Source organism: Nilaparvata lugens, chromosome 10 (assembly GCF_014356525.2).
Source record: "Nilaparvata lugens isolate BPH chromosome 10, ASM1435652v1, whole genome shotgun sequence".
NCBI classification, from domain to species: domain Eukaryota; kingdom Metazoa; phylum Arthropoda; class Insecta; order Hemiptera; family Delphacidae; genus Nilaparvata; species Nilaparvata lugens.
In genome coordinates, this window is record NC_052513.1 from 10,110,558 (window position 1) to 10,136,477 (window position 25,920).

The window sequence follows — 25,920 nt, forward strand, 5'->3', positions numbered from 1 at the left end:
AATGAAAAAAAAAAATCAAGTACCTATAAAGCTGCGATTACACCAAAGTTGATTTATTAGTTAAATCACAAAATGATTTATTTTTCCGTCCTTAAAAAATTCTATTAGATTAAACGGAGCTTGACAAACACATATGCTCATCATGTGTATGATAAGTTATGTTCAATCTGATAGAATTTATAAGGACGGAAATAAGTATTTTTTGTTAATAACTTTGGTGTAAACGCAGCTTTAGTTGTATTGACAAATAATGAATCTTATTTCCTGGTGGAAGGATAGATAGTGAAATAGTTTATTTCGCACCTAGAGCAGAAAATGAGATTTTTCCAGCTCGAAATGGGTTTTCAAGTCCGAGGCCGTAGGCCGAGGACTAGAAAAGATTGAGAGCTGGAAAAACATTTTTGCCCGTGGTGCGAACGATATTTTTCGCCACACTACAGGTATTGCTGACAAAATAAATAAATAATACAAAATGAAGAATACTCGTTAAGCTATCGTACCTATCTCTTGATTTTAGTGGTAGAAGATTTGCAGTCAGGATTTCAGATTCTTTTAAAATTTCACTTGGAATACCACAGTCATCTTCAAGCATTTTTGAAAATTCGGAATGCATTAATCAACAATAAATAATTGAATAAAACTGGTTGCGAAGCGAATTAGTTTGATTCGAAACTGGAACTGAAATCATGGCGACTTCAGCACTGATGATGAAAGTGGACACTCACCCGATCTAGCGGATGACTTATTAACTACTTCCATGAGCGGCTGGAAAGAGACAACTTTCTGGGCTAGACCGGAAAAGAAACCCTTTTCTGACGTAGTCTGCAAACAAGGTCTTTCAGATCTACGTAGGGACTGGAAAACAGCTGCTTTCTGTGCAGTGTGGCGAAAAATTTATTCTTGATAGCGATTAGTTTTTAATAGGAATGACATCGATTGAATACTTTAATTTGTTTTCTTAAAAAAAAACCTGTGGCAATGATATTTGAATATGAAATTATTATAAATAAGAATAATATTAGTAAAATATGACGAAAATTTCAAGGATCAGAATCAATCGTAGATAGCAAGATCATTAATGAAGGATAAAACACTACTCAATACTACAAAAGACTCTACTCATAACTATTATTGCATCAAGTCAATTAGGAAATATGAGGCCTCTGTTGCATTGGAAGAGCATCCTTGATGACAGAGGATATCCTTTATCACCGGAAAATAGAATGGAGACAAGGAGGAAAACATGATGAAAAATTAAAAATAGTTATTTGTGCAACTAGTGCGCAAAGTGTCAGTTTGCTGCACCGAAAGAAACGTTTACGCCCGAGCCGTAGGCGAGGAACTTTGCGCACGTATTTCACATTAAGTTTTTCCTACAGTTACCATTGAATATGAAAAGTGGGTAATTATGGGTAAAATTGCCTGAAATCCATCAAATGTTTTTCTGTATAATTTTATTATTGATAAAAACCTTAATCCTAAAATCCTAAAGTCCTCGTTGTCCTTGGTTATAATATCTAATACTAATAATTAGCGCGTTGTGCTTGGTTGCACCTCTGCTCACTATAGCAGCCCAGTCACTGTTACCAACTTCATTTTGATTTTGCTGCACTGTTGCTCCATATAACCTACTAAGTATTTTGCGTTGCCATGTTGCAAATCTGGAGTGCAGAAAAATTTTTCCCGCACTAGAGCGGAAAAGTGATTCTTTGCGTTCTGTAATCAGTGCAGCAATGGCCACTTTTCAACGTAACTGTAGGAAAAAGGAATAGTTGTAAAAAATAAGAGAGCACTTACACTTCGTCATCCTGAGGCGAGTTCTGTGGTCTAACCCATCGTGGTACGTGTTCAATGCCTTCAGTGCGCAACTCCTTGATGTAATGCTCTATGATCTCCTTGCCTCTGGCTATGTTGGCAGAGTACTGTTTCATGGCCAGTTTTTCAATTGAGTTTTCAAATCCGAAGAAGGATTTTATGTCCAAGCTGGCTGACTGCTCAAAACATGTCCACTCCGTATTATCTGGGTGAACCTGAAATAAGCACAGTAATTTAGTCAGACTCAATAATTCGAGTGAAAATACGAGGGCTATTCAGAAAGTAGATTACGTTTTTGGATAAAAAACTAAGTACAGAGAAAAAAAAATTATATACATTTGAAAGAGGAACTAAATACTATTTTTCGACATAATCGCCAAACAAATTTAGACATTTGTCATATCGGTAAACTAGCTTTGAAATTCCCGTGTCGTAGAATTCGGCCGCCTGTGACGCCAGCCAGTCAGTCACGCCCGCGCGGAGATCTGCGTCGTCATCGAAGTGCTGTGTTGCGAGCCAAGTCTTCATCTTCGGGAATAAGTGAAAATCACTAGGTGCCAGGTCCGGACTGTAGGGTGGATGAGGGAAAACCTCCCAATTTTTTCATTGACATTTGCAACCAGCTCATCACTCACAATGCTCAGTCTGCCACTCTTCTCTTCATCATTAACATTACTTCGTCCATTTTTAAATCTAATGCACCATTGGCGAACTCCACCTTCACTGATTACGTTGTTTCCGTAGACTTTACAAACTTGCCGATAAATTTCAATCGGTCTATGGTTTCTTGCTAACAAAAACCTTATAACTGATCGCACCTCACAACTGGCGGGATTTTCGATTGCAGAGCACATTTCAAAAGGCTATTGTGACGAAACGAGCAGCGAGGCCAACCTCTCTCTAGCACGGCTGGATGCCGACTGACCTGCGGAATGCCCAGACACCAAAATGGCTGCCCTCGCCCTACACACTGCCACTACATATAGAAACGTAATCTACTTTCTGAATAGCCCTCGTATTAAGTAATTACAGTTATAAAATCGTAGTAATCGCTGCAGATATTTGGTTAAACAGTGTACTGCGATAGTTGATAGATAACAGTCCAAAAGCTGATAGACAGTAAGGATCACTAGACCATGGATCACTCCAGGATATATTTAAAACAGAAAACAGAGTAGACCTAAGTGAATGAAAAAAATCTTACAATGTATGTATTCAGGGCTACTTATATTTATTTCTAAAATAGAATTATAGTACCCTTTTTTGAAATTAATAAAATAATAGATTAAAAATACAAATTATAACAACTATTTGAAAAATTTATTTTTTTAAACCTGAATATGGTGTGGATCACGGAAACTAGTTTAGTTGTTATAGTTTGTATTTTCAATCTATTATTTTATTAATTTCAAAAAAGGGTACTATAAATCTATTTTATAGAAAAAAAAGTTACAAGGAAGTTTGATACAACTCTTAATATCTCTAATAAAATTAATTACAAACATAACTCCATAAACTTTTCTAGGAATGTGGAAAAGAAACTATTTTGAAATGCCGATGCGGATAAAATATTATGAAACTAGATCAAAGATAAAAATGAAGTTTGTGATATATTTTCATAATAATGTTATCTCTTTCATTCCTACAGATCGCTTTATTGAACATTTAAGAGCACTAAACATAACAATACTAAACAATCCTACACAATACTACAAATACTAAACAATCCTTAAACAATACTACTCAAACAACTTCACAGTTAAAAAAACATAGTTTTATTTTTGCCACATCCACATTTATCAGCCTTTCATACAGGACTGCAGTTTCGTGTTGAAACCAATCATCTTGAGCTGTAGTGCGTTGGTTTCAACACGAAACTGTCTAATAAAAATGAGGATATGACAAAAATAAAACTGCATTTTTCAATTATGAAAAAATTCTACAATATCAATTCTCATTCAACTTCACAATTATTCTCACTCTTGCTTTTCAAAAATTCAATATACAATAGTAGGAGCAACAGCAACAACAACATGGAATGTTGTGTGTCCCAGACTGAAACAATATTCATTGATTCAATATTTTTCCTATGAATAAATTTAAAACAGTTCGCTATTTTTCATAACACAAGTTAATTAAGTCAGGAACAATGTAGCAACAATACTATTGACACAATAAACAGGGAATTATTAGATTAGCATTAACTTATTGCGAATATTTCAATGAATGCTCTATTATCATTTTAAACTATTATAAAATACTTCTTCAATGTCTACTCTATTATTTTTTTTTAGCTATTATGGACTATATTAACTATTACCTAATAGTTCCCTATCACTACGGTAAGATCGACTTCAGCCAGCACTGGTTGAAAAGGAAGCGGTCGGCGTTATTTACAAGAAATGCTGATAGTCCAGAGTGAATCTTACTATGTTAAGAAATATTGTTGAAATTGCAACAACAATAGTTATTTGTGCAACTAGTGCGCAAAGTGACAGTTTGCTGCACCGAAAGAAACGTTTACGCCCGAGCCGTAGGCGAGGGCGGAATGGTTTTTTGAGTGCAGCAGAGGAACTTTGCGCACGTATTTCACATTAAGTTTTTCCTACAGTTACCATTGAATATGAAAAGTGGGTAATTATGGGTAAAATTGCCTGAAATGCATCAAATGTTTTTCTGTGTAATTTATTATTGATAAAAACCTTAATCCTAAAATCCTAAAGTCCTCGTTGTCCTTGGTTATAATATATAATGAATAATAATTAGCGCGTTGTGCTTGGTTGCACCTCTGCTCACTATAGCAGCCCAGTCACTGTTACCAACTTCATTTTGATTTTGCTGCACTGTTGCTCCATATAACCTACTAAGTATTTTGCGTTGCCATGTTGCAAATCTGGAGTGCAGAAAAATTTTTCCCGCACTAGAGCGGAAAAGTGATTCTTTGCGTTCTGTAATCAGTGCAGCAATGGCCACTTTTCAACGTAACTGTAGGAAAACATCATTTCCGTTGATCTTCGTGTGGCTCTAAAGTGAGTTATTCTCCAAAAAGTCATCATTGTTCCAATGGGTAGCGGTGGTAGTATTCATAAGAAACGCTGACAGTTAAAAATAAATCTCACTAAAGCAATGCTGTTTTCCTCATACTATCCTTCTACTTTCCTCTTCCAATCATATCATGCACAAGAAATCTCTTTCTTTGGCACTTAACAATGACTGGAAAGATTTGTCATACTGTATATGGTTTCCTCTAGCATTTGAATTGTTAAGATATTGCTGAGTAATGTTTACGTCTGGTTTTATCTATGACCTATCCAATATTGTCCCTGAATTTGAATACGGCACACGCTCCTGTCATACATATTTCATGCAAGAGTGGTGTTTTGCATGTCAGCTCTCACTAGAGTAGTTGAGCTACCACTTACCAAGTAGCACCATAGAGAAATAATAGCGTAAGTAGATATCCCATGGTATAGGGCGTTTATGTCGCAACTTTTACTGTTATCTCAAACCGATTACTGTCGATTATTGTATATTTTTACAGTTTTGGCCGGGTGAGATTGTATGAACGGCACAATATGAGAGACTGCCAGCTTCACATAGATTCATGGGAAAGAACTACGTGGACTATCGGCTTGAGATAACAGAAAAAGTTACGACATAAACACCCTATACCATGGGATATCTACTTATGCTATTGTTTCTCTATGGTAGTACACAAGTACTAGTATGTGTATTAAAGATTACCATGGGATATCTACTTATGTTATTGTTTCTCTATGGTAGTACACAAGTACTAGTATGTGTATTAAAGATTGTGTATTTAAAGAAAGTGTTGGGGAGCTGAGTTTAGAATTAGTTCATTCAGTTGAAAATTTAAATTCAATTTAAGGTTCGGTTCTAGAATTGGGGTTTGAAATGCTGAGAACTGAACATTTTATAGAGTAATTTCTTAAGACTGGACCAACTAGAATTGGAGGGATTGGTGGAGATAAGTATTAGACGTAGACCAGCAGCTTCATTTTCAAGAGTTCAAGAGCAATTTTAATGCTTTCTGAATAATTTTAAAGATCAAAATTAAAAGGATTATGCACATTAAAAGTACATTATAAAATAGGGGAATATTATGAAGACGAAAAATTGATTGTTGAGTAAAAATTGTGTTGTGTTTTTTATGGCTCTAAATTTTGTCAAATTACGCAAAAATTTTACAATTAATGGTGATTTGAGTGTGATATTTTTGTTTTTTATTCTGTTTTTAACCATCAAAATTTAAAATTCTTAGTTTTCGTTGTTTTTGTGAAAATGGACTACATTTTAGAAAAGTGAAACCATAACCCTATTTCGGACTTTTAAATGCAATCTAAATTTGGGAGAGGAATAGTACAAGGAGTATCCTTAGTTTTTCTCTCCCAATCAGTGCTACTTTTCAAAAATTATAAATAAATAAAATATGATAAATAAAAAATACTCACAAAATATCTGCACTTTTCCAAAACGTAGACCCTGTTTGAAAAGCTCTCGTTGTATGCTTCAATTTCTAGAGTTCTGGTGCGAAGGTTGAGATCGTTTTTCTGGATGAAGAATACATGGTCAACACCAATGATCTGAAACACAAATTGAATGGTCAACATCATACAAATAAAAATAAATAAACTAGGTCGAGGAATTATAATCTTCAAAAACAAACTAAAACTGCACAGGATCGATGAAAACATTTGAAAATATTCCAGAATTATTGTTATTGTGCTGGTTGTTTTGAGGGAGAACTTAATAGTTTTCATCAGACTACAACGTATGTAGCCTAGGACTTCCGTGGTTACGATAATTTATTATTTTTGATTTATACAAAATTTAGAGGATTGTAATCAAGAGACTGAGCATTTTATAAATCAAATTATTCACCTGAATTGCAATTTTCCAATACAAAAATAATTATTACATCGGATTAATAATTAAAAATGAAGTGTGTTGTCCAAGTTATTGAAGAGCTTATCTAATTTTACTACTTGAATTCTTGCTTCAGTCACAAATTTCGGCTGATTGATTCAATTATTATCGAAGTAATAGAATCTTAAGTACTAGAATGGTGAATTCAACTCATTCTACCTTTCTATCATTAGTTGCAGTTCCACTACAAAACAATCAAGAACATGTAACAGTATTTGAATAGAATAATTATTGAGATTAGAATTAAATTGTAATTATATTTTATATTACCCCCCCCCATATCATGAAGCCTCTATTTTGTATTTTATTAGAAAATTATTTTTGATTGTGATTTTTTTGTATTTTGATTTATTTTATGTATATTGTGTTGAATTGAATAAAATTATTGATTGATTGATTTTGGTATGCTGACTATAAACAATATTCTATTCAATAGGTAACGGTGAATATGCAGACAACATAGTATGAATACGGCAACATACACCAATAGAAAGGAGATGAAAATTCTTGAAGAGCAATAAAAAAAGATATTGACTGAAGTTGATGCAGAAAAATTACAACTGTACATTTATTGTAAGCGTGTTATTTCACAACAGAGGTTACAAGCAACTGATGCAAGAAGCTCTTTCAACCATAGAAGACATTCATTTTGTTGGTCAAGAGACAATGTGCATGGTACAACTTTCTAAACGCTGCCACTGCTTATGTCGAAAGACACTATCAACTTATAGGATATATCGACACAGTAAAAAATATTTCAAATACACAAAACACTCCGATAAGAATCTGAGATAGTCAAATTAGAAACCTACAGTATAATTATTCTATGGGCAGTAACAAATAATTCAAAGACATACAGTATATTCACAATAATTTTAATTATTGAAAAATTGTTTTCATTCCGCTGCGATTCAACCGATTCTAAGAAAAAACATAAAAGTTTGATACATACATCCGCAAACATGTTTTTCCCTACTTATTATCACATTATAAAGCAAACTCAAGGATTACTAATCTTGTATTTCAATGCCCATCACCCACTGCTCAAGTAAAACTGATAACAGTACAAATGATTGGCCTTGATAGTCATAATATTGAACAATAAACCACAAAACATAACACATTAAATTAGTTTATAATTGGTGAGAGGTTCTCACGTCTAGAAATAATAAATATTAAATTGATGTCTAAATTTGTTAGTGCTATGCTTTGTACATTTAATAGTGTTATGCTTTTAATAAAGACAAGAGATCTTAATAAGTATTTTGATGTCAATCATTGAATAAATCCTTTTTATAGATAAGTGGATTTCAATTAGTTAAATATGGAAAATAAAAGTATGAATAATTTTGTAAGATTTATTGATTAAGAAAATATAGTAGGCTACATAATAATATCTGTAAATTTTTACAATTATGTACCAGATTTTAACGATTATTTGTAACAATCATTATTACTTTCCTTCATACACAAAATAGAAAATTGCAAGTCAATTACCGCTTCCATATATGTATAGTATAGTCGTATTTTTTCGTTAGGGCTACTCTTGAATAGAAATGAAAATAAAAATGTAAGTACCCTTTTTTAAAATAGTAAAAATCTGGTGTGGCGCACTCACACAACTTTCCCTGCCGTTATGAAAATTGATCACCTGACGCTAGTGTTCCCGCGCATCTCAAGTATACTATTCAAAGATTTGAGCCAGCTGGTGACAGGACTATAACACTGTAGACACACGAGGTCTGCTATCTCTTCATAGTGAATCATTTAATAGAATCAACAGTTGCCAACAGTTTGCAATTGGATAATCACATTTTCTTGATTTTCGAGCTTATTTTTAATTTTAGGTGGACATGTTACTGAACATTAATTGTAGAGATTCTCATGCTCAATCTATTCAATTTGAATTTTTTTGTTTAAATTGTATTTGGAGCCTGATAATTGAGAATCTAAAATCAAACTTTGCATAGATGGGGCGGAGCTCCTGAAATTTTTACAGATGATATGGGACTTGAGGCAGTTGATAGAGCTTATTGATGACTGTTTCAGGAATAACTTTAATCAAAATCGTTGGAGCCGTTTTCGAGAAAATAGCGAAAAACCCTGTTTTTGACAACATTTTCGCCATTTTAGCCGCCATCTTGAATCGCATTTGATCGAAATTGTTCGTGTCGGATCCTTATATTGTAAGGACCTCACGTTCCAAATATCAAGTCATTCCGTTAATTGGGGGATGAGATATCGTGTACACAGACGCACATACACTCATACACACACACACACACACACACACACACACACACACACACACACATACAGACCAATACCCAAAAACCACTTTTTTGGACTCAGGAGACCTTGAAACGTATAGAAATTTGGAAATTGGGGTACCTTTATTTTTTTCGAAAAGCAATATAACAATATAACAATATAACAATTGTAAAAATAATATATATCCTTTTTTAGTGTAAGTTGTTGTGCGTATCGTATATTGGAAAGTACAGAAAACAGAGCACCATTGAATTTGTTACCAAAAGAAGAAATGAATAATAAATCATTTCAATAAGAATTTCAGCTGGAATAAATTAGTAACAGTGAGAAGTGACGATAAAAAACAAATACAGTATGCATAAAAGTGAAAGGCTTTCGCTAACACTCAAGTTTCATACATTATGCAGGGCATGCTGAACTTTCACAAATATGCACCTGTTCTGACTGTTTATCTTCTTTGATGCTTTAAATTGATAATCTTCCAATGATAAACTGATCCTGAGAATAAATACATCCTCAGATGCAGAATAATATTAATCTTTTTTATTCCAGTTAGGTACTTCGACACTGTAACATTATATAGAGTTTTTATATTTCCATTTAGAATAGTTTATAAAGATCCCAAGTTCAGTAGATAGTGTAACATGAACTCATATCTTGGAAGAAGTGTCAGGGTATTATGAAAAGTGGAAACCATATTTTGATTTGACATCAATGTGATCAGCCTTATCACAAATGCTGGCCACTACAAATTAACCAATAAAACGCATTGTCAAAGTAATTATTAACTATTTCATTTCAATGTAATATATATTCATAATCCCTGCTCAGTCCAAAACTCCAATTAATGAAAAACTATAGCATGACTTTGATGGACTACAGAAAAATTTGATTGTAAAGCTGCAATATTCACAGCTACTAAGATATATACATATTCTAGATTATTAACTTGGAAAGCTATTTTAATATTCATAGCCTACTCAATATTGTCAAGACCGATATTTTCAAGAAAAGAATGTGCTTATACACATACGGGATAGAAAATTCACGAATGACGCATTATCACATGGTTACTACTGAACTGATAATTTTGCATATAGATTCTCAATTTACCGAGGATGGTTGAAGACCTATTTTAAATTCTTCAAGATTTCAGTAGGTCAAGTTTTTAATTAGATCCTTGCGGAGCACAGGCCAACCTCTGACCAATTTTAATAAGGGGGGGGGCTAATAATAATTATATATTAATCCATTTTACAGACCTGTATTTCGAAATTGTCGGCCGAGCGGCTAACGTAGAACGGGAAGATCATCATGATTCAAGATCATGTTGTGATAATAATATGATTTAGCATCACATTACCAGCTGTAATAAACACGTCACTCTTTGATAGAATTGTTTACTGGTATTAAAACGGTAGGAAGTCCGTATTGAGATGTAAATGAAAATATTGATTGTAAATAAATAAATTTCATGATTCACCAAATGTGACAAGTCAAGTGTGACAAGAGATACATTGACTTTTTGGCAGTACGAAGTTCGCCGGGTAAGCTAATGATTAATAAATTTAAATATGTTTTCAATAAAGACGTTCAACGGGACAAATCGTTGAATGCCTAATACATTGCACTGAATTATTTTAAACAATTGGATAACTAAATCTTGATAAGAAAGAGACAGAGGAAGGACATCTAGAGCACGACGAAGAACGAGTGAATGAAAGTGAATGGATCAAAGTATATTTAGCACGGATACATGGAGTGTAGATGTAGATAGTGAAAGTGGAGCACACACACGCAATAACCAAATCATTCTGTAAGAATGACATGTGCATTCGATATTTTATCGAAAAAAATACATCGATATAATAATAATAATAATACAATATCATATCACTTCCATTGCCGTAGTAACAAACCTTCAATAATAAATCCAAGATATTTCTATTTCTTCAGCGATATCTTGCATCGCTTTAAACGCACTCTATTTTTACCTAAACGCACTTAAACGCACTTTATTTTTACCTAATTTGTTCATCAACAATATATTCAACACAATTTAGGAAAAATATTTATTCAATTTCATTCAATTTCCAAACCAACTTTCATACATAACATACTTGGCATTACAGTGGCCGGCTTCGGCAAGTCAAATTGTGCAATTTCGGATGCAGTGCTTGGCACAGTTATATAAAATTATTAATTTAGCGTCAACTTTAATTTAATTACAACTTTATCAATTATTAAAAAAATCTATGACAGATAACTAATCTAAATTAATTGGCGGATGCATTTGATAACGCAGTAATGTAATTATTCATTGAGTTTTCATTTCCACCTAGCCAAAAGAATCAATCCATTAACTTATTTCTTTCTCCATACAATCAGACCCATTCTACTTTAATTTAATTACAACTCTATCAATTATTATAAAAAAATCTATGACAATAATTAATCTAAATTAATATTGGCGGGTGCATTTGATAGCGCAGTAATGTGATTATTCATTGAGTTTTCATTTCCACCTAGCCAAAAGAATCAATCCATTAACTTATTTCTTTCTCCATACAATCAGACCCATTCTACTTTAATTTAATTACAACTCTATCAATTATTATAAAAAATCTATAACAATAATTAATCTAAATTAATATAGGCGGGTGCATTTGATAGCGCAGTAATGTAATTATTCATTGAGTTTTCATTTCCTCCTCGTCAAAAGAATCAATCAATCAACTTATTTCTAACTCCATATAATCAGACCCATTCTACTTTAATTTAATTACAACTTTATCAATTATTATAAGAAAAATCAATGACAAATAATTAATCTAAATCAATATTGGCGGGTGCATTTGATAGCGCAGTAATGTAATTATTCATTGAGTTTTCATTTCCACCTCGCCAAAAGAATCAGTCCATTAACTTATTTCTTTCTCCATACAATCAGACCTATTTTACTCTTCATCCTCCTCCTCCTCCTCCTCCTCCTCGTCTTCTCATAGGCTCTCCTCAAATTGAAATCCTCTTGCAGCCTATTTTGAATAAGAAACCAAGATGTTTACAATACTAAATTGAAGGATTCAGCTACAAAGTGCCCTTGATCGCAAACCAACATCAATCATCAATTTATTATTGCGCTGGTCTAAATTCACCCGACCAAACTTCTCTCTCTTCCATTTGCGAATCCCACCTTTTTTCCGTTGAAAGAGGATTGCAACATAGAACGGGAGTGATTGTGAGGAAGAAAGAGAGAGGGAGAGAAAGTGTGTGTGTGAGTGATTCAGATGCAATTGGCCTAAATATTAAGTGATGTTCAAGGCTTGTGTCACATAGGTTAGACTTTGTTTTTGTCATAGGGCGGAAGTGACTACTGAACAAGCACTGCAAATTAAGAATGACTTGAGTCCCATTGCTATTGAGTGCTGCAGCTAGTGTTCATAGCTAGACTGGATAGTAAATTTCAGAACAAGATCGTAGAAATACAGTATAGTTAAAATAAGATTATTTGAATTTAGAATCTTTAGAAGTTCTTGAACACAATTACCAGCTTCAATATTAATCTAGTTCTCTTTGATATAATATATTTATTGACTGTCTGTGATTTTTTCAACTATCAAATGTTTTGAATGTTGTTGAATTTTGTCTGTTGTAATAATCTTGAAGTTTTGAAGAGCCTTCTACAATAAAATGATTTGATTATTTAACTTTATTATTCAACAGAAATAAATTTGGGTGTAGCTGTACTGTAGGCCTACCTGTATTTTAAATTATTGGATGTATTCAAGGAAAATAATATTTCTTATGTTGTTGTAGCTGATATACTGTAACATATTGTGTGGTACTTCCATTTGAAATAACATCAATAGAATAACATGAAATTCAATTTATCGGGGAATGGACATAAAAATCAAGAGCACACAAAGTGTCTCAATCTTCATTGAGATTGTTTTACTCATTCGAATCATGCTTCAACAGTTTTCTTTTCAATAAGTAGAAACAATCTGATAAATGGACGAATTCCATTGAAGTTACATAACTAATTCACAGGGAACGTGAACAAAACAAACAAAAAAATATTGAATCGTGAATTGTGAATGTTCATCTATCATTAATGAACAATAGTATGATTATGTAATCAGAATTCTCTGGGTCATTGATGAACTGGTTGAGAACTGGATAGGAGCCAGTTACGTTTGTTAGTTTCTTCTCTGACACGGTTTTTACAATTAATGTGGAAAAATATGTTACAATCAATTGATATTGGTCATTTGAGTCGCTTAGAGTTGGAGCAAAGTAGACTTTCTGTCGCATTTCGTATACTAGGAGGCGTTTGATTTTGTTCTTCTGTAAATAAATAATAATATCGAGTGACCTGGTTGGCTCAGGTCTGGTATCAGAGTTTTCAGGTCGCAACTGATCAATTTCAGGGCCTCTGACATGACCTAACGACTGATTTTTAGGCAGCCGGGACCGACGACTTAACGTGTCCATCCGAAACACGGGAGTGACCCGTGATAAATATCTTGCCCGGGCCGGGATTTGAACCCGGGCCTCTGAATCATAAAGCCAGCATCTGATCCACTCGACTACGGCCACTCTTCTGTAAATGTAAATAAGCGTATAAAGTTTCAGAGGATTTGCTGCAAATTAAAAAAAAAGTAAAATACTTTAACAGGAGAATTTATCATAAATGATCCGTGGAGATCAATTTTCTCCAAATTGATAATTTTTAATAGAATTTAATTCTAATTGGTGTATTGTTGTAATTGTAAATACTTGACAGCTACACAGCTTGTAAAAACAATAATTACTTTAGTCGTTAAAAACGATACACTGAAAAAACTTCATATATTCGAAGCCCCATATATTCGAAAGAAATTGAAAATCCACTTCAATGATAAAAAACACGTTTGATACTAATTGAAGTATGAAAACGAGCTCTCGATTCACTAAGGTCTATAGTTATTATGAAATTATATTAAAAGAGGCCCCTGGTTATCTATTATCAGAGACAAGAAATATAGCTTATGCTTATCCTTTATCTATGCTATTATATCTCTTTCTTTAATTCATATTTTTTGCCAAACGAAAATGAAGTGTCTACCTTACAATTGTTTTACAATCCAAATAAATAAAACGTGATTATTGACTAGCCTGCATTCAATATTATGGGAAAAGGTAGTTGCAAATTTAATATTTCAATATCTGCCAAAGCCTGACTACAATCAATTATTCCAATCTCTGTTCATTGAGTTTATTTTTATTTTATACAACGTTGGTCAGTCTTATTGATTGTCCATGCTACCATCAACAATAATTCTTATCGATTGAAATAAGTCTTTCCATCGTTGGACATCGAAGTGTTAATATTTTATTGGAAATTTCTTGTACTCTATTCTCAATCGGGAATTTTGCTACCTTTTTCTGGAGAAATTACGTAGTTACCAGCCAATGAACCCGGACGTAAATTCTGCGTCTCAGATTAAAATGTCACTGTTGAATATAGCATCAATTCGTCAATTATTTGGCTACTCAGTTGAGTTTTGAATCATGATTATGATTAGCTAGTTACACTATTGTACAATAGTGAATTGCATCATACAATTTTCTATCGCTGATAACATTACTGCAACTTTTGACGTTTTGCAAACATTCCAAATGAACATTATTTACTCTTAGAATAAAATCATCATGAATAAAATTTAGATAACATATCATTCAATGACTAGAAAAACCGGGGTTTCACTGAAAATATCGTCTCTCAGATAAACTATCCTATGTCCTTCATACGAATTTAAGACTAAGTAAACAAGGTTAGATCTGTGGTGTAAGCAAATAACAGCAAAAGGTTATCAAATCTCACTTTTTATTTACCAAAATACAGCTCTTAAAATAAGAGATATGAAGACTATTTTGATATGTATACGTTTTTAGTTGGACTTGCTTTTGAACAAGATAGGCTACTAAAGCTCCAGTAAACCTTAGCACAGTATCTTGTATCAGTGTTATAGCTTATAGGGCAATGAAATTTGATCAGATTCAAAAATTAGGTTCGCCTTGAGTTTTTTATTTGATTTCAATACAACCGAATGAATTTCATAAATCTACCAGCTTAATAGTGAGAATTCAGTAAATATTGATCATTGCAGAAACAAAAGAATTACTAAATAATTAACTAGGCCTACACAGAATGATGAGACAGTTTTAAGACAATAAAAGGAACTGAAGAATCTTTTTCAAAATGAGGTTGGAATTGACAGAATATGATTAATACTGTGAGATCGAGATTACTCCTAACTGCACTTGATGAGTTAGGCAGTTCAACGGCTCAACACTCCAACTCAAGGTGAAGTTCACTACTTCAAATCCACATCAACTACTAGAGGAGGATAGAATTGAAATAAAGGTATCGCAAGAGTGTGGAAGAGGCTAGAAACGAAGAGCAACTTACTTTTCAGATTATTCATAATAAATAGTAATAATTGATCAGTTAGGAATTAGGAAGTGTGATTCAAACAATAAAACTTGATAATGATATATTTCAACAGCTCTAACTTGCAGTGAAATCCACTAATTCAATTCCATATCAACTACAAGAGGAAAATGAAATAGATAGCATTTCTGAGTACGGAAGAGGTTAGAGGAGAAGAGCCTCTCACTTTTTCACAAACAATAAGCTTATTCATAACTACACTTGATCAGTTAGGAAATTAGATTCAAACAATAATATTACATCTCAAACCAGATCAGCTCCAAATCAACTTGAAACTGGACTTCTGAACTTGAAGTTCATTACTACTGAACTTCAATGATCTACGTATATCAACTAGAAGAGAAAGATGAAACAGACAGCACTGTTTGGAAGAATCAGCTGGAGAGCAGAAGATCAGCTTAAATTTTTATGGAAGATTTGGACAGTTTCATACTTCAAATTTCCTTCAGCTACTTAGTTCTTCGGTCAATATTTGCAGTATCAGAATTCCTTAGTCTAACTATATAGCTTCCATTGCATATTTGAATACTTGTTATACAGTAATACTAGATTTTTACATTATTGCACTTATGCATATTATTTTATTCTTTTTTTGCACATAACACTTTACAGTTTTATCCTATACTATTAAACGAGCAACTTCTGTTTATATGTTTAGATGTTTGGATGTTTATATGTCTGTATTTCACCGGATCTCGAAAACGGCTCTAACGATTCTCACGAAATTTAGAACATAGTAGGTTTATAATATAAAGATTCGATTGCACTCGGTCTCATCCCTGGGAAAACTCGCTGAAGGACATTAAAGGGATAATTATTATTCAAGGGAAAAACAGCTGATAATAATAATTTCGTTGTCTGTTGGTGATGGAATTGAGTGAGCGAGTTCATGTGAGTGGGACTGTGTCAAAATTATGACTCAGCTGTTGAACTTTTGTAATCATTCAATCAGGTACTTAGTGCCGGTTGCAAAAAAGCCGGGTTATTTTGAATCCTGATTAATTCCAGTAGATCCATATTTTTGAAATGGTCTTCTCTGATTTGGTTCACATGAAGTTAATCAGGATTAAAATTTAACCGGCTTTTGTGCAACTGGGCCTTTGTGAGGGAAATTTTTTCATTCCCTGGGAATTAATCTCAATTTACTGTGATTAGATAGAACATTTCTGTATGAATGTTATGTTATTATAATTTCTTCTTTCGTAATAAATTTTTTATGCTTTTGTACTCCAGAGCGAAGCTCGGTCCCCGATATTAATATCAATTTGAATAGGTAACACGATACAAATATGTGAAAAACACTTTGAAACTTACAATATTTTCCAAAATTTTTGGTGGCTGTGCCACCTTTGTCAACGGTTGTTGCAGTTGTAGTGGTGTTTTGTTCGAATTCCAACGGTCAAGACCACAGAGCTCGCCGTAAAAAAAGATTAGGGAGACCACAGAGTATGTAGGAAAAAGGATTACAGATTGAGGGGGGGGGGAGCCACTATGGGTCACAAGCGGGAGACTTCAAACTTGAGCGGGTTATGGACAACGAAAGGGACAGACTATGAATTGACAGAAAAGAGGAGATTTAAAATTAGAAATCAGAAAATATTATTCATTCATTCATTGTCATATAATTCATAATTGCGCTAGATAAGTTAGGAATTATCATTCGAACATAAATAATCTACCTAAATTTGAACAGCTCTAACTCAACGTGAAATCCACTACTTCAACTGTCATCAACTAGAAAAGGAAGATGAAAAATAGCTTTTCAAAGTGTGAAAGGAGATTTAAAGAAAGAAGAGAAAATTGAAAGAAGAGTTGAAAGAGCAGCTTACCTTTTTGAGAATGTAAGGCGCATCGACGTTGAGCTTGCAGCGGCGTTCAGTGAATCGGGTGGCTCCGTCCGAGCTCGTCTTATCCTCAATCACCTCGCAGCCGAGCACCACCGGGATCAGCGGACATGTTGGAAACCTCCTTTCATATGCCTACAACAAAACAGTGCCATATAAATATTTGTCTATAATGAGGTGCACGTTATATGCAGGTGTATATATTTTGGAGGCTCTTTGTTTTATTGATAGGAATATAAAGATAGGTTCAATACAGGAGAGTTGTTCCACTCATACAATACCAGATAAAGACAAAACCTCAGAGACGACATTCATAGAACTGGTATGTATGAGAGGGGGGTAAAGAGTGCAGGAATTCGGCTTTATAATTCATTGCCAACACGCATAAAGGCTCTTACAGGTGAAAAGTTCAGAAGAAACAGAAAAAGTTTCAGGTGAGGGAGGAGATGTTGCAGGTTCGTCCTTATTCCAGTGAGGAATTCTTTTTGCATTATGGAATGCAAAAAATTGACGACTTAGATTATAATTGACAAATCCTTATACCCCTTTCATAGGTGCTCAGTGGGATGAAAAATGAAATGAAAAACGAATGTTAAAATTGTAGTGGAGAAATATAGGAGGCAGCGTTGCCGACTTGCAACTGCCTTCTATAGAGGATAACTGATAGCGGTATATCTGATGTAATATAAACTGTTCATTCTTGTTGATAATAATCAATTACATTTTAGTCGTCAAGTATATTTATTATTCAATGATTAAATAATAAATGTTCATAATTGAAATTAAATATTTTGTTAATTATAATTCTACGTTGTTAAAAAACGATCTGGTAACGTTGCGGAGGTAGGGAAGGATAGCGCTAACTGCTTTTAAGAATGACAAGGATACCAATGTAATACTGCATTATAACTTGGACACACCATAGGATGATGATGATGAAATAATAAACAAAGAATAATTGCATAAATTGATTAAACGAAGAAAACTTGAGTGACAAGAAGATAAGCAAATTTTTATTATAAATAAATGGATGCCGAGTGACCTGACTGGATCAGGTCTGATGTCATAGTTTTCAGGTCACAACTGAAACATTTTAGGATCTCTGACATGACTTGACGACTGTTTTTAGGCAGCCGGGACCGATAAGTAACATGCCCATCCGAGGAAAATATCTGGCCTCGCCGAGGTTCGAACTTGGGGTCTCTGGTTTACACAGAGCCAGCGTCTCAACCAACTCCAATGATGCGTTTTCAGGCGGTTTTTTAGAGTCAGTGGGACAGGAAGCTCTCCCATTGGCTGATTGAGTTGGTGCCTGAAAAAACGCCTTATATGGTCTCGTCCTTAAAGAAAATAAATTGTTGAAGACATACTATATCACACTTGTTGATAGGTTCTTTTGACAAAAGAAGCTCTATTTCGGTGGACCTATTTGATATATCTTTCCTTCCCAACAATAAGAATCGATAGACCCCGATTCACCCGGCACAATACATTTGAAAAATTGTATGTCATCGATGAGGGTAATATTCATCCATGCCGTGGCACAGTTTGGCTTCACAAATAAGCTTCCAACTAGGAAGGGAGCTGAGTTAGTAAACAATCTGCCACTATAATAGAGCCGCCCATTGTAGCTGATTCAATAGAACTAACTAGGGGGAGAGCAACAGATTATAGAGGACATTTAAATGCGGGAGGAGCTGTTTGAGATAGTCCCTTCCCCGATGGATAACCATTCAAGTTCCCAGCTACTAGAACAGAGAAATGAAAAAAATTTCTAGTTCCATCTGTTCATAATATTTTCTTCGGTACTAGCCTGATTGAATTTTGTATATGAATGATAATGTTACACTACCTAGTACTGTATATAAAATTCTAAAGAACTGAATTTAGAACAAAATTTAGTACCTGAATTTTAGAAGAATGAACTTATGACAACCCTTATACACACATCTTAATATTCTGTTCAGTAGATCCATGAAAAGATCAGTGTTAACATGATGAATACCACATAGTGTTAACACTATGAATAGAATACCACTGGTATTCTCAACATTTATAAAACTTTGAATAATTCTATTATAAATAGGAAGTTTGCTAATAGGCCTAATGGAATTTGAAAATTTGTCTTAGTCCATGAACAGTTTGAATGAAACAATATTATAAAAATGCTCCAGTTCAAATCACTTTGAATTCCTCGAATTTTTCATCTGCCCTTTTAACTGTGAAATTGAGATTAGAAAAGATGTATCATTTCTTCAGACAAGAGAAATAATGAAAATAATACAAGAAGTTTGTGCAGCTCTACTCAAGGTTGCAATAACAAAGCTTTTCGACGATGATGAAATATAAGATCAGTTTAATCTAACCACGATTAAGGGATGTAACCCGATAAGATGGTGGATGTGGGGTGGGGGAGCTAACGCAACTTGCGGCTGGAGTGGTGATGAGGTACAGTGGGGTGGAGGAGCGGAAAGAAAGGAGAAAGAGCTAAGACGCAATTTGCGTCAAAAACAACTGCAGTAGAAAAATTGCTTTCTTTTTACCGAAGCTTAATAGAACAAACATCGAATAATGTATGAAAAGTGAAAATATAGTACTACACTACAGGATGACCTTTTTCCATAATTCTAGCTCCTCAAATTTGATATTTCACTCGGTCAAGAAGCAATAAAGTTTTATTTCTGTGTAGCCAGAGACAAATAATCTAGGTATGGTCAAGAAATTAGTTGAACGATATCTTTACTCTATGGTGTAGTAGCTATTAGTATCAACAACTAATAGACTGATATTAATCAAATCAGAAAGAATTAGCACTAAAGTATAAACAAATATTATTAATTAAGATTGAATCTAATCGATGTCTTCAACATTCAACACTAATCAAGAGATATATTTGATTGAAAATATGTTAGAGTGGAGAAAACTGAACTCCCATGTCCCATTTACTTATGTAGAATTACTGCATATTACTATTTTGTGTTTCTCGTACATTAAAATGTCATACAAAAAACTGCTACTTGGATAAATTCAATTTCAATGGTCTAATCAACTCAAGGTTTATTTATAAAAGATACATTTTCACTTTTTTGAAGTATTTATATAATATTAGTATCATAATAATAATAATATAAGTAAAGTAGAATTGATTATAAATGAATTATTAAATTACGCTAATATGATTTAGTATTTTCGATTTTCTTAATAATGAGACTGGAAAAATATGAAAAAATTACCAATACTTTGTAATCCAGGACTGTATCACGTTGCAGTATTAGTTATCAGGTCAGTTATCAAGTTTTTAACATTTAACATGTTAATGAGAACTAGCGATTTTCTATAATAATTAATTACATATGTATTTCAAGAGCTCAGAAGCAAGAACTTAAAAAACAAAAAAACACAAGTTGATTTGTAGTGCACTATAATAAGCTAACATTCAACCAATATTTACTTAGTAATAGTAGGTATTGATTCAACCCACACCCGAAGAGTCACTTGTCTGTACTTCCATGGAAAAATGTCGAATAAGAGCTTGAACGGCTTTTACACTTGTCATATTTTTTTATGGCAGCTGACCCTCAAGTGACGTTTTTGCTCTGCCAACCGAAGAGTGCAAAATTTATAAGGTATACAGGAGATGGATTATAGTGGACAATTCTCATGTTAAGCTGGTCTGACATATTGATAAAAATATATTTTTACTGCTCTATTTATAAATCTGACATTCAGAAATGTGTTCGAACCAGACATTTTCCATAGAATTTTATCATGATTTTAAATAAGAAACATCGCTAACACTATGATGTTGACCATTCTATCGCGTACAAGCATGGAGGAAATTATAGATTGGTTATTCCAAGGTACAAGTATCACTAGAGATTTAAGAAATATTTATTTAGTCTATGGTATCACATTTGAAACATGCACTGAACAAGTAGTGTATTTTTTTTTCATTTCACACACACACATACAAGTTTGATACATATTAAAAAAAAACATGCAAAACATCTTCTAAGTTCAAGGAGGAGTCCATCTATGTTTAAGGAGTAGCCTACAATGTAGAACTCAATGTTCTATTCGAAAATGACATTAATAGGTTCAGTTCTTTGACAAAGATTTTTTCAAAAGAATGATCGAGTTATAACATATTAAAAATAGGAAATATTTGATACGAACAAGTCTGCAAAACCTCAAAATAAACATAAGCTGGATGGAGTTTTGTAGTTCAAGCTGCATTTTACCAATTATTTCGAGAAATTTCGAATACCTGGTCAGTGAAATGAGAAGTTGGCATTTTATTAAGTAAAATGATCCAAGTCTCATATCCAACTCTTTTTATTTTCTCAAATCAGGTTAAACAGGTTCTAAAAGCTGTCCCATCGGACGTAAAGCTTTCCTTACTTGACATTGGCAAGGCTTCTTCAAGTTCAGAAAAAAAATCCGAAAATTTTAATTCATTGCCAAATTACCATTTTTCCAAAAAAAAACGTTCTGCATTCCAAATGATGCAACTTACAAAAGGGATCGACTTTTTGCCCACCCTACAACCTAGTTCTGTGACGTCAAAGAGAATGATGAGGGGGAGGACCAACTGCAATTTCTTTTGCAAATAGTGCAATACTTTTGCATTCTTGAGTCGAATAAAAACGTGATAGGAATTATAAGTTGAAGTATTAATGTGTCTGAAGTGTGAATGTGAATGAATTTTGAACAATAAATTACCTTGATAAAACAGTGAAGCTTAGTATACACACTGAGATGCTCTTCAGACTTTATCCTACACAGCAAGATAAGAACTGGAACCTTGACAATGAAATTCAGAATATATATACAAGGATTGGCAATGGATTCAGGGCGTACAGATTTTACAATATAAATTTGATGAATGCTAAGCAAGGGCTAGGTCACAAAGAAACGTTAGCACAATGCTAAATTGCCATTCTCAATTGTTTTTGTTCACCAACCGAATCTGATGTTCGTTTGGTCGGATATTTCTCTTGTTTTATTGAATTTTTTGAATTATTACACCGAATGACGTTGAAAGCTACAACAATAATGTTTTTATGTGGAATTTCATTTCTCTAGAAAGCAATTTAGTCTTATCAAAATGCATTTGATTATAAAACTCATTCATTAAATTATTACTATGTTGAACTTTTATTTTATGACTAGTGAGTAAATAGAGAAATTTCAAGAGCTGTTACACAACTCCACAATTTTTATTTCATTGACGTAGGTGATAATGCATTAATGAAATGTTTTATTGTCAAAAATAAAATAGATATTTGATAATGTGATGAATATCTCGGTTTAGATCAATAAAAAATAAATACTCTGGTTCTTTGAAATGCTATTGAGTCTATAACTGGACTTATCTATTATAAAGAGCTGCAATTAAAAATTGATTAGGTAATTCGAAATTTCAATCTATTCTGAATTTGACTGTAAATATTTTATCAAATTGAAGAGAAAACTACTACAATTGAAAATTACTCATTTTTCAAGTGAATTGGAGAGTACTTTACAAGGAAACGGAAGATTAGAAGTGGAAAGAGTTCAATATTTTGAGAGGTAGCATAGTTCGTCCCATGGTTATAATTCAATGTCATGTATCCAGAGTTACCAAACCAAGTAACACTTGAGCAAGCAAACATATAATATTGTTTGTTTTTAGTGAATGTGAGTCTGAACCCAATTTTTTCTCAAGTATCAACTCAGAGATTCCTGAGAAAGCATGGCTAGTAGAGCCAATAATGAAAGATTGATCCTACCTCAATATCGAAACAAGAAATATAATATTAATATCCAGTCCAAGGTCATTTCTCTTTCAGTTGAGTTGTTGATTCAAGAGAATAACCATCTAAATGCCTGTCAAGTCAAACTGTCAAGTTCACTTTCATTTGTATAGATCTTGGTTTTCTATTTTTTCTACTTTCGCTCAATATTTTAATAGCATAGCCATAGTTTATCATCTATAGATTTTTCAAAATCAATTAGAAGAAACGTTTAACATTGCCATCGATTGAGTTACTCTAAATAAACATTTCCCTGAGTTTCTGTTAACTTTGTAATTTGACATTCTAAAATGTCCAGAGGAATTTTGTATAGTAAAACGTACATTGTTTGAATGTTTGTACAGCAGAGTTTGTATAGTATAGTATTCTTAGAATAAAAGAATGTTTGATATGAATAACATAAGCGCGAATGATTAACTTTTTTCAATAATGAAATACTATAACAATCCAACATTTCAATTTTTAATTGGCTCGAAGACAATGTGTAAATATATTCGAAGTAGAAGACATTGAATTATCATAAAATATTATACTGTACTTGCATTTTTATCCAAATGAAGGTTTCAAATACAACAGCCCCCCAAATTCAATGACTTAAAATACAAATGTTAAGAATAAAAAAGGATCTCTCAAAGTACAACGACGCGCCCTCCCCCAAATATCACAAATTTTAGCAATACCCTAAGAATTGTTTTTGAGCCCTCCCCAAGAATTCAATGACGCAGCCTGCTTCTTTACCACTCCCCCCTCCTGTGGGCACCCTTGCAAACACATCACCCTGAATTTCATTTCTTGAATGCTATAAATAAATGATTTTGAATCAAAACATTTTAATGCAGATAAAGTTCCGGAAAATTCCAAGTTTTCCATACTTTATTGATAAGTTCGCTTGAAATACATCAAGTTACTGTTGTATTTCAAATCTTAAAGCAATACACATGAAAGCTTATGCAGATAAATTTCCGGAAAAACACTAAACACCCATTACAAAAAGAAGAGCTGAACAAGATTATTGGTCTGTCGATAACTAGAGCGACATGCCATTCAAAGATAATAACAGCACTCAATGTCAGGCATCCAAACTGCTCAACAACTATAAAATTCGCCGTTTAATTTTCCTGCATTATTTTCCAACTCCTGACAGCATGTGAAAAGTTGAGCTGTTCAAGTCAGCAGTGGCTGTCAATGGAGACTCAATTTTAAAAAGGCATGACAGCCAAATTACAGTTGAAACATCGTAAAGTTTACTTGACAGCAAAATATATGCTTCCACTTCAATGAATTTAGTTCAATAACAGACAAATGAAGATCTAATACCTGAACGAAAGTATTCAGCACTTTTGTTTTTATCTCGATAAAAATAGAAAATTTTGTAATAAACAAAAAACTTCTATCTATAATCTAGGGCAGTTTCCATAAAAATTTAGAAGTCTTCTGAAACAGTAGACAACAACAACTGTCAGTGTGATGTATTTACACTAGACAAACATGCGTCGTGAGAAATAAATGTAACTTGTGCATTGTGAGTGCATTTTCATGTCAAATGTTCCCGGTTTACAAGATTCTTATTATACAACTGTGTTGCTTGATGCATATAATAGTAGTTTTCAAAACAGAAGATGAAAGCAGAATGACAGTATTAATAATTAATATTAGGATATTCGTAGATGAATAATTTGACTGTTAATATTACTGTACGAATTCTATGACTCATTATTCACTAGTACAAAAGCGGAGCAAAAGACTAATCGATAAATTTCACAATGAAGAATTAATTAAGGAGTTACTGCTAACAGGGATATGATCGTGCTTCTTTGTTAATGTTTGTTCAATCTTTCAAGCGATCAATAGTGATGACGAAAAATAACTGACAGACAAATAATCAATGATTCATAAACTTAGTCATTGACAATCAGAGGTATTACTCAGAATAGCAAAACGAGAGAATCTATTTTGCACTTGATAAAAAGCAATCAATCAAAATGATGTAGAATGAAGAAAATTGAAATTATTTTATACACAGTAATCGGAATGACTTGGATGAAGAATGATGCATGATCTGATGTTTTGTAGATTACTTCAAGACAGATGTAATATTTAGGAAAAAATCCTACTGTCACCATCGACTTTGTCCTCTTTTTCATTCTACTTTGACTTGTATCCCTAATCTGATAAATTATGCCCATTTGATTTAGCAGAAGCTGCAGGACAAATACTTCAAACCAAGACTAATACGGAAAAATTTGGAAAACGACTGCAAGTATTTACAGTTATATTACTAAAGTATATAACAAAGTATATAGTTGGACGAATTTTACATCATATCCTACATTGCTTTTTGGAGTCTACATTAGACTCCATACAACATTACAAACAACCTAAGAAAAATTAAGAAATATTACCATAATTTCTAATCAGATTGTAAGGGGTTGAAATAGCGTTAAATCTACGTACAATATGAATGAATAAATGAAATCATAATAAATATCATTCAACTCGTAGAAATGAATAGGCTACGATATTACTCACGTTACAAGAAACAAATATTTTGATAGTATCAAAAACACCAACCTGAAAAATGAAAACGATTTAATTTAGTTTAGAGTTATGTTTGGCAACGAATTATTTTGTATTATATTGAAATTATTTTTATACACATCTATCAATTCAACGAAATAAAAAAGCCCAGAGTTCAGTGATGCAATATTTATTTATTCACACTGGAATTATATATAATTTACAGTAATTAATT

The 25,920-nt window shown here is 33.0% G+C and overlaps 1 protein-coding gene across 1 annotated transcript in view; it reads right to left on the minus strand.

Moving 5' to 3' along the window:
- The window catches only part of LOC111062948 (SEC14-like protein 1), a 70,741-nt gene that overhangs the window by 22,168 nt on the left and 22,653 nt on the right, over positions 1-25,920 (minus strand). The window contains 3 exon segments of the mRNA XM_039436256.1: positions 1,798-2,030; positions 6,288-6,419; positions 17,359-17,508. Of these exon segments, the coding sequence (XP_039292190.1) occupies positions 1,798-2,030; positions 6,288-6,419; positions 17,359-17,508 (515 nt within the window).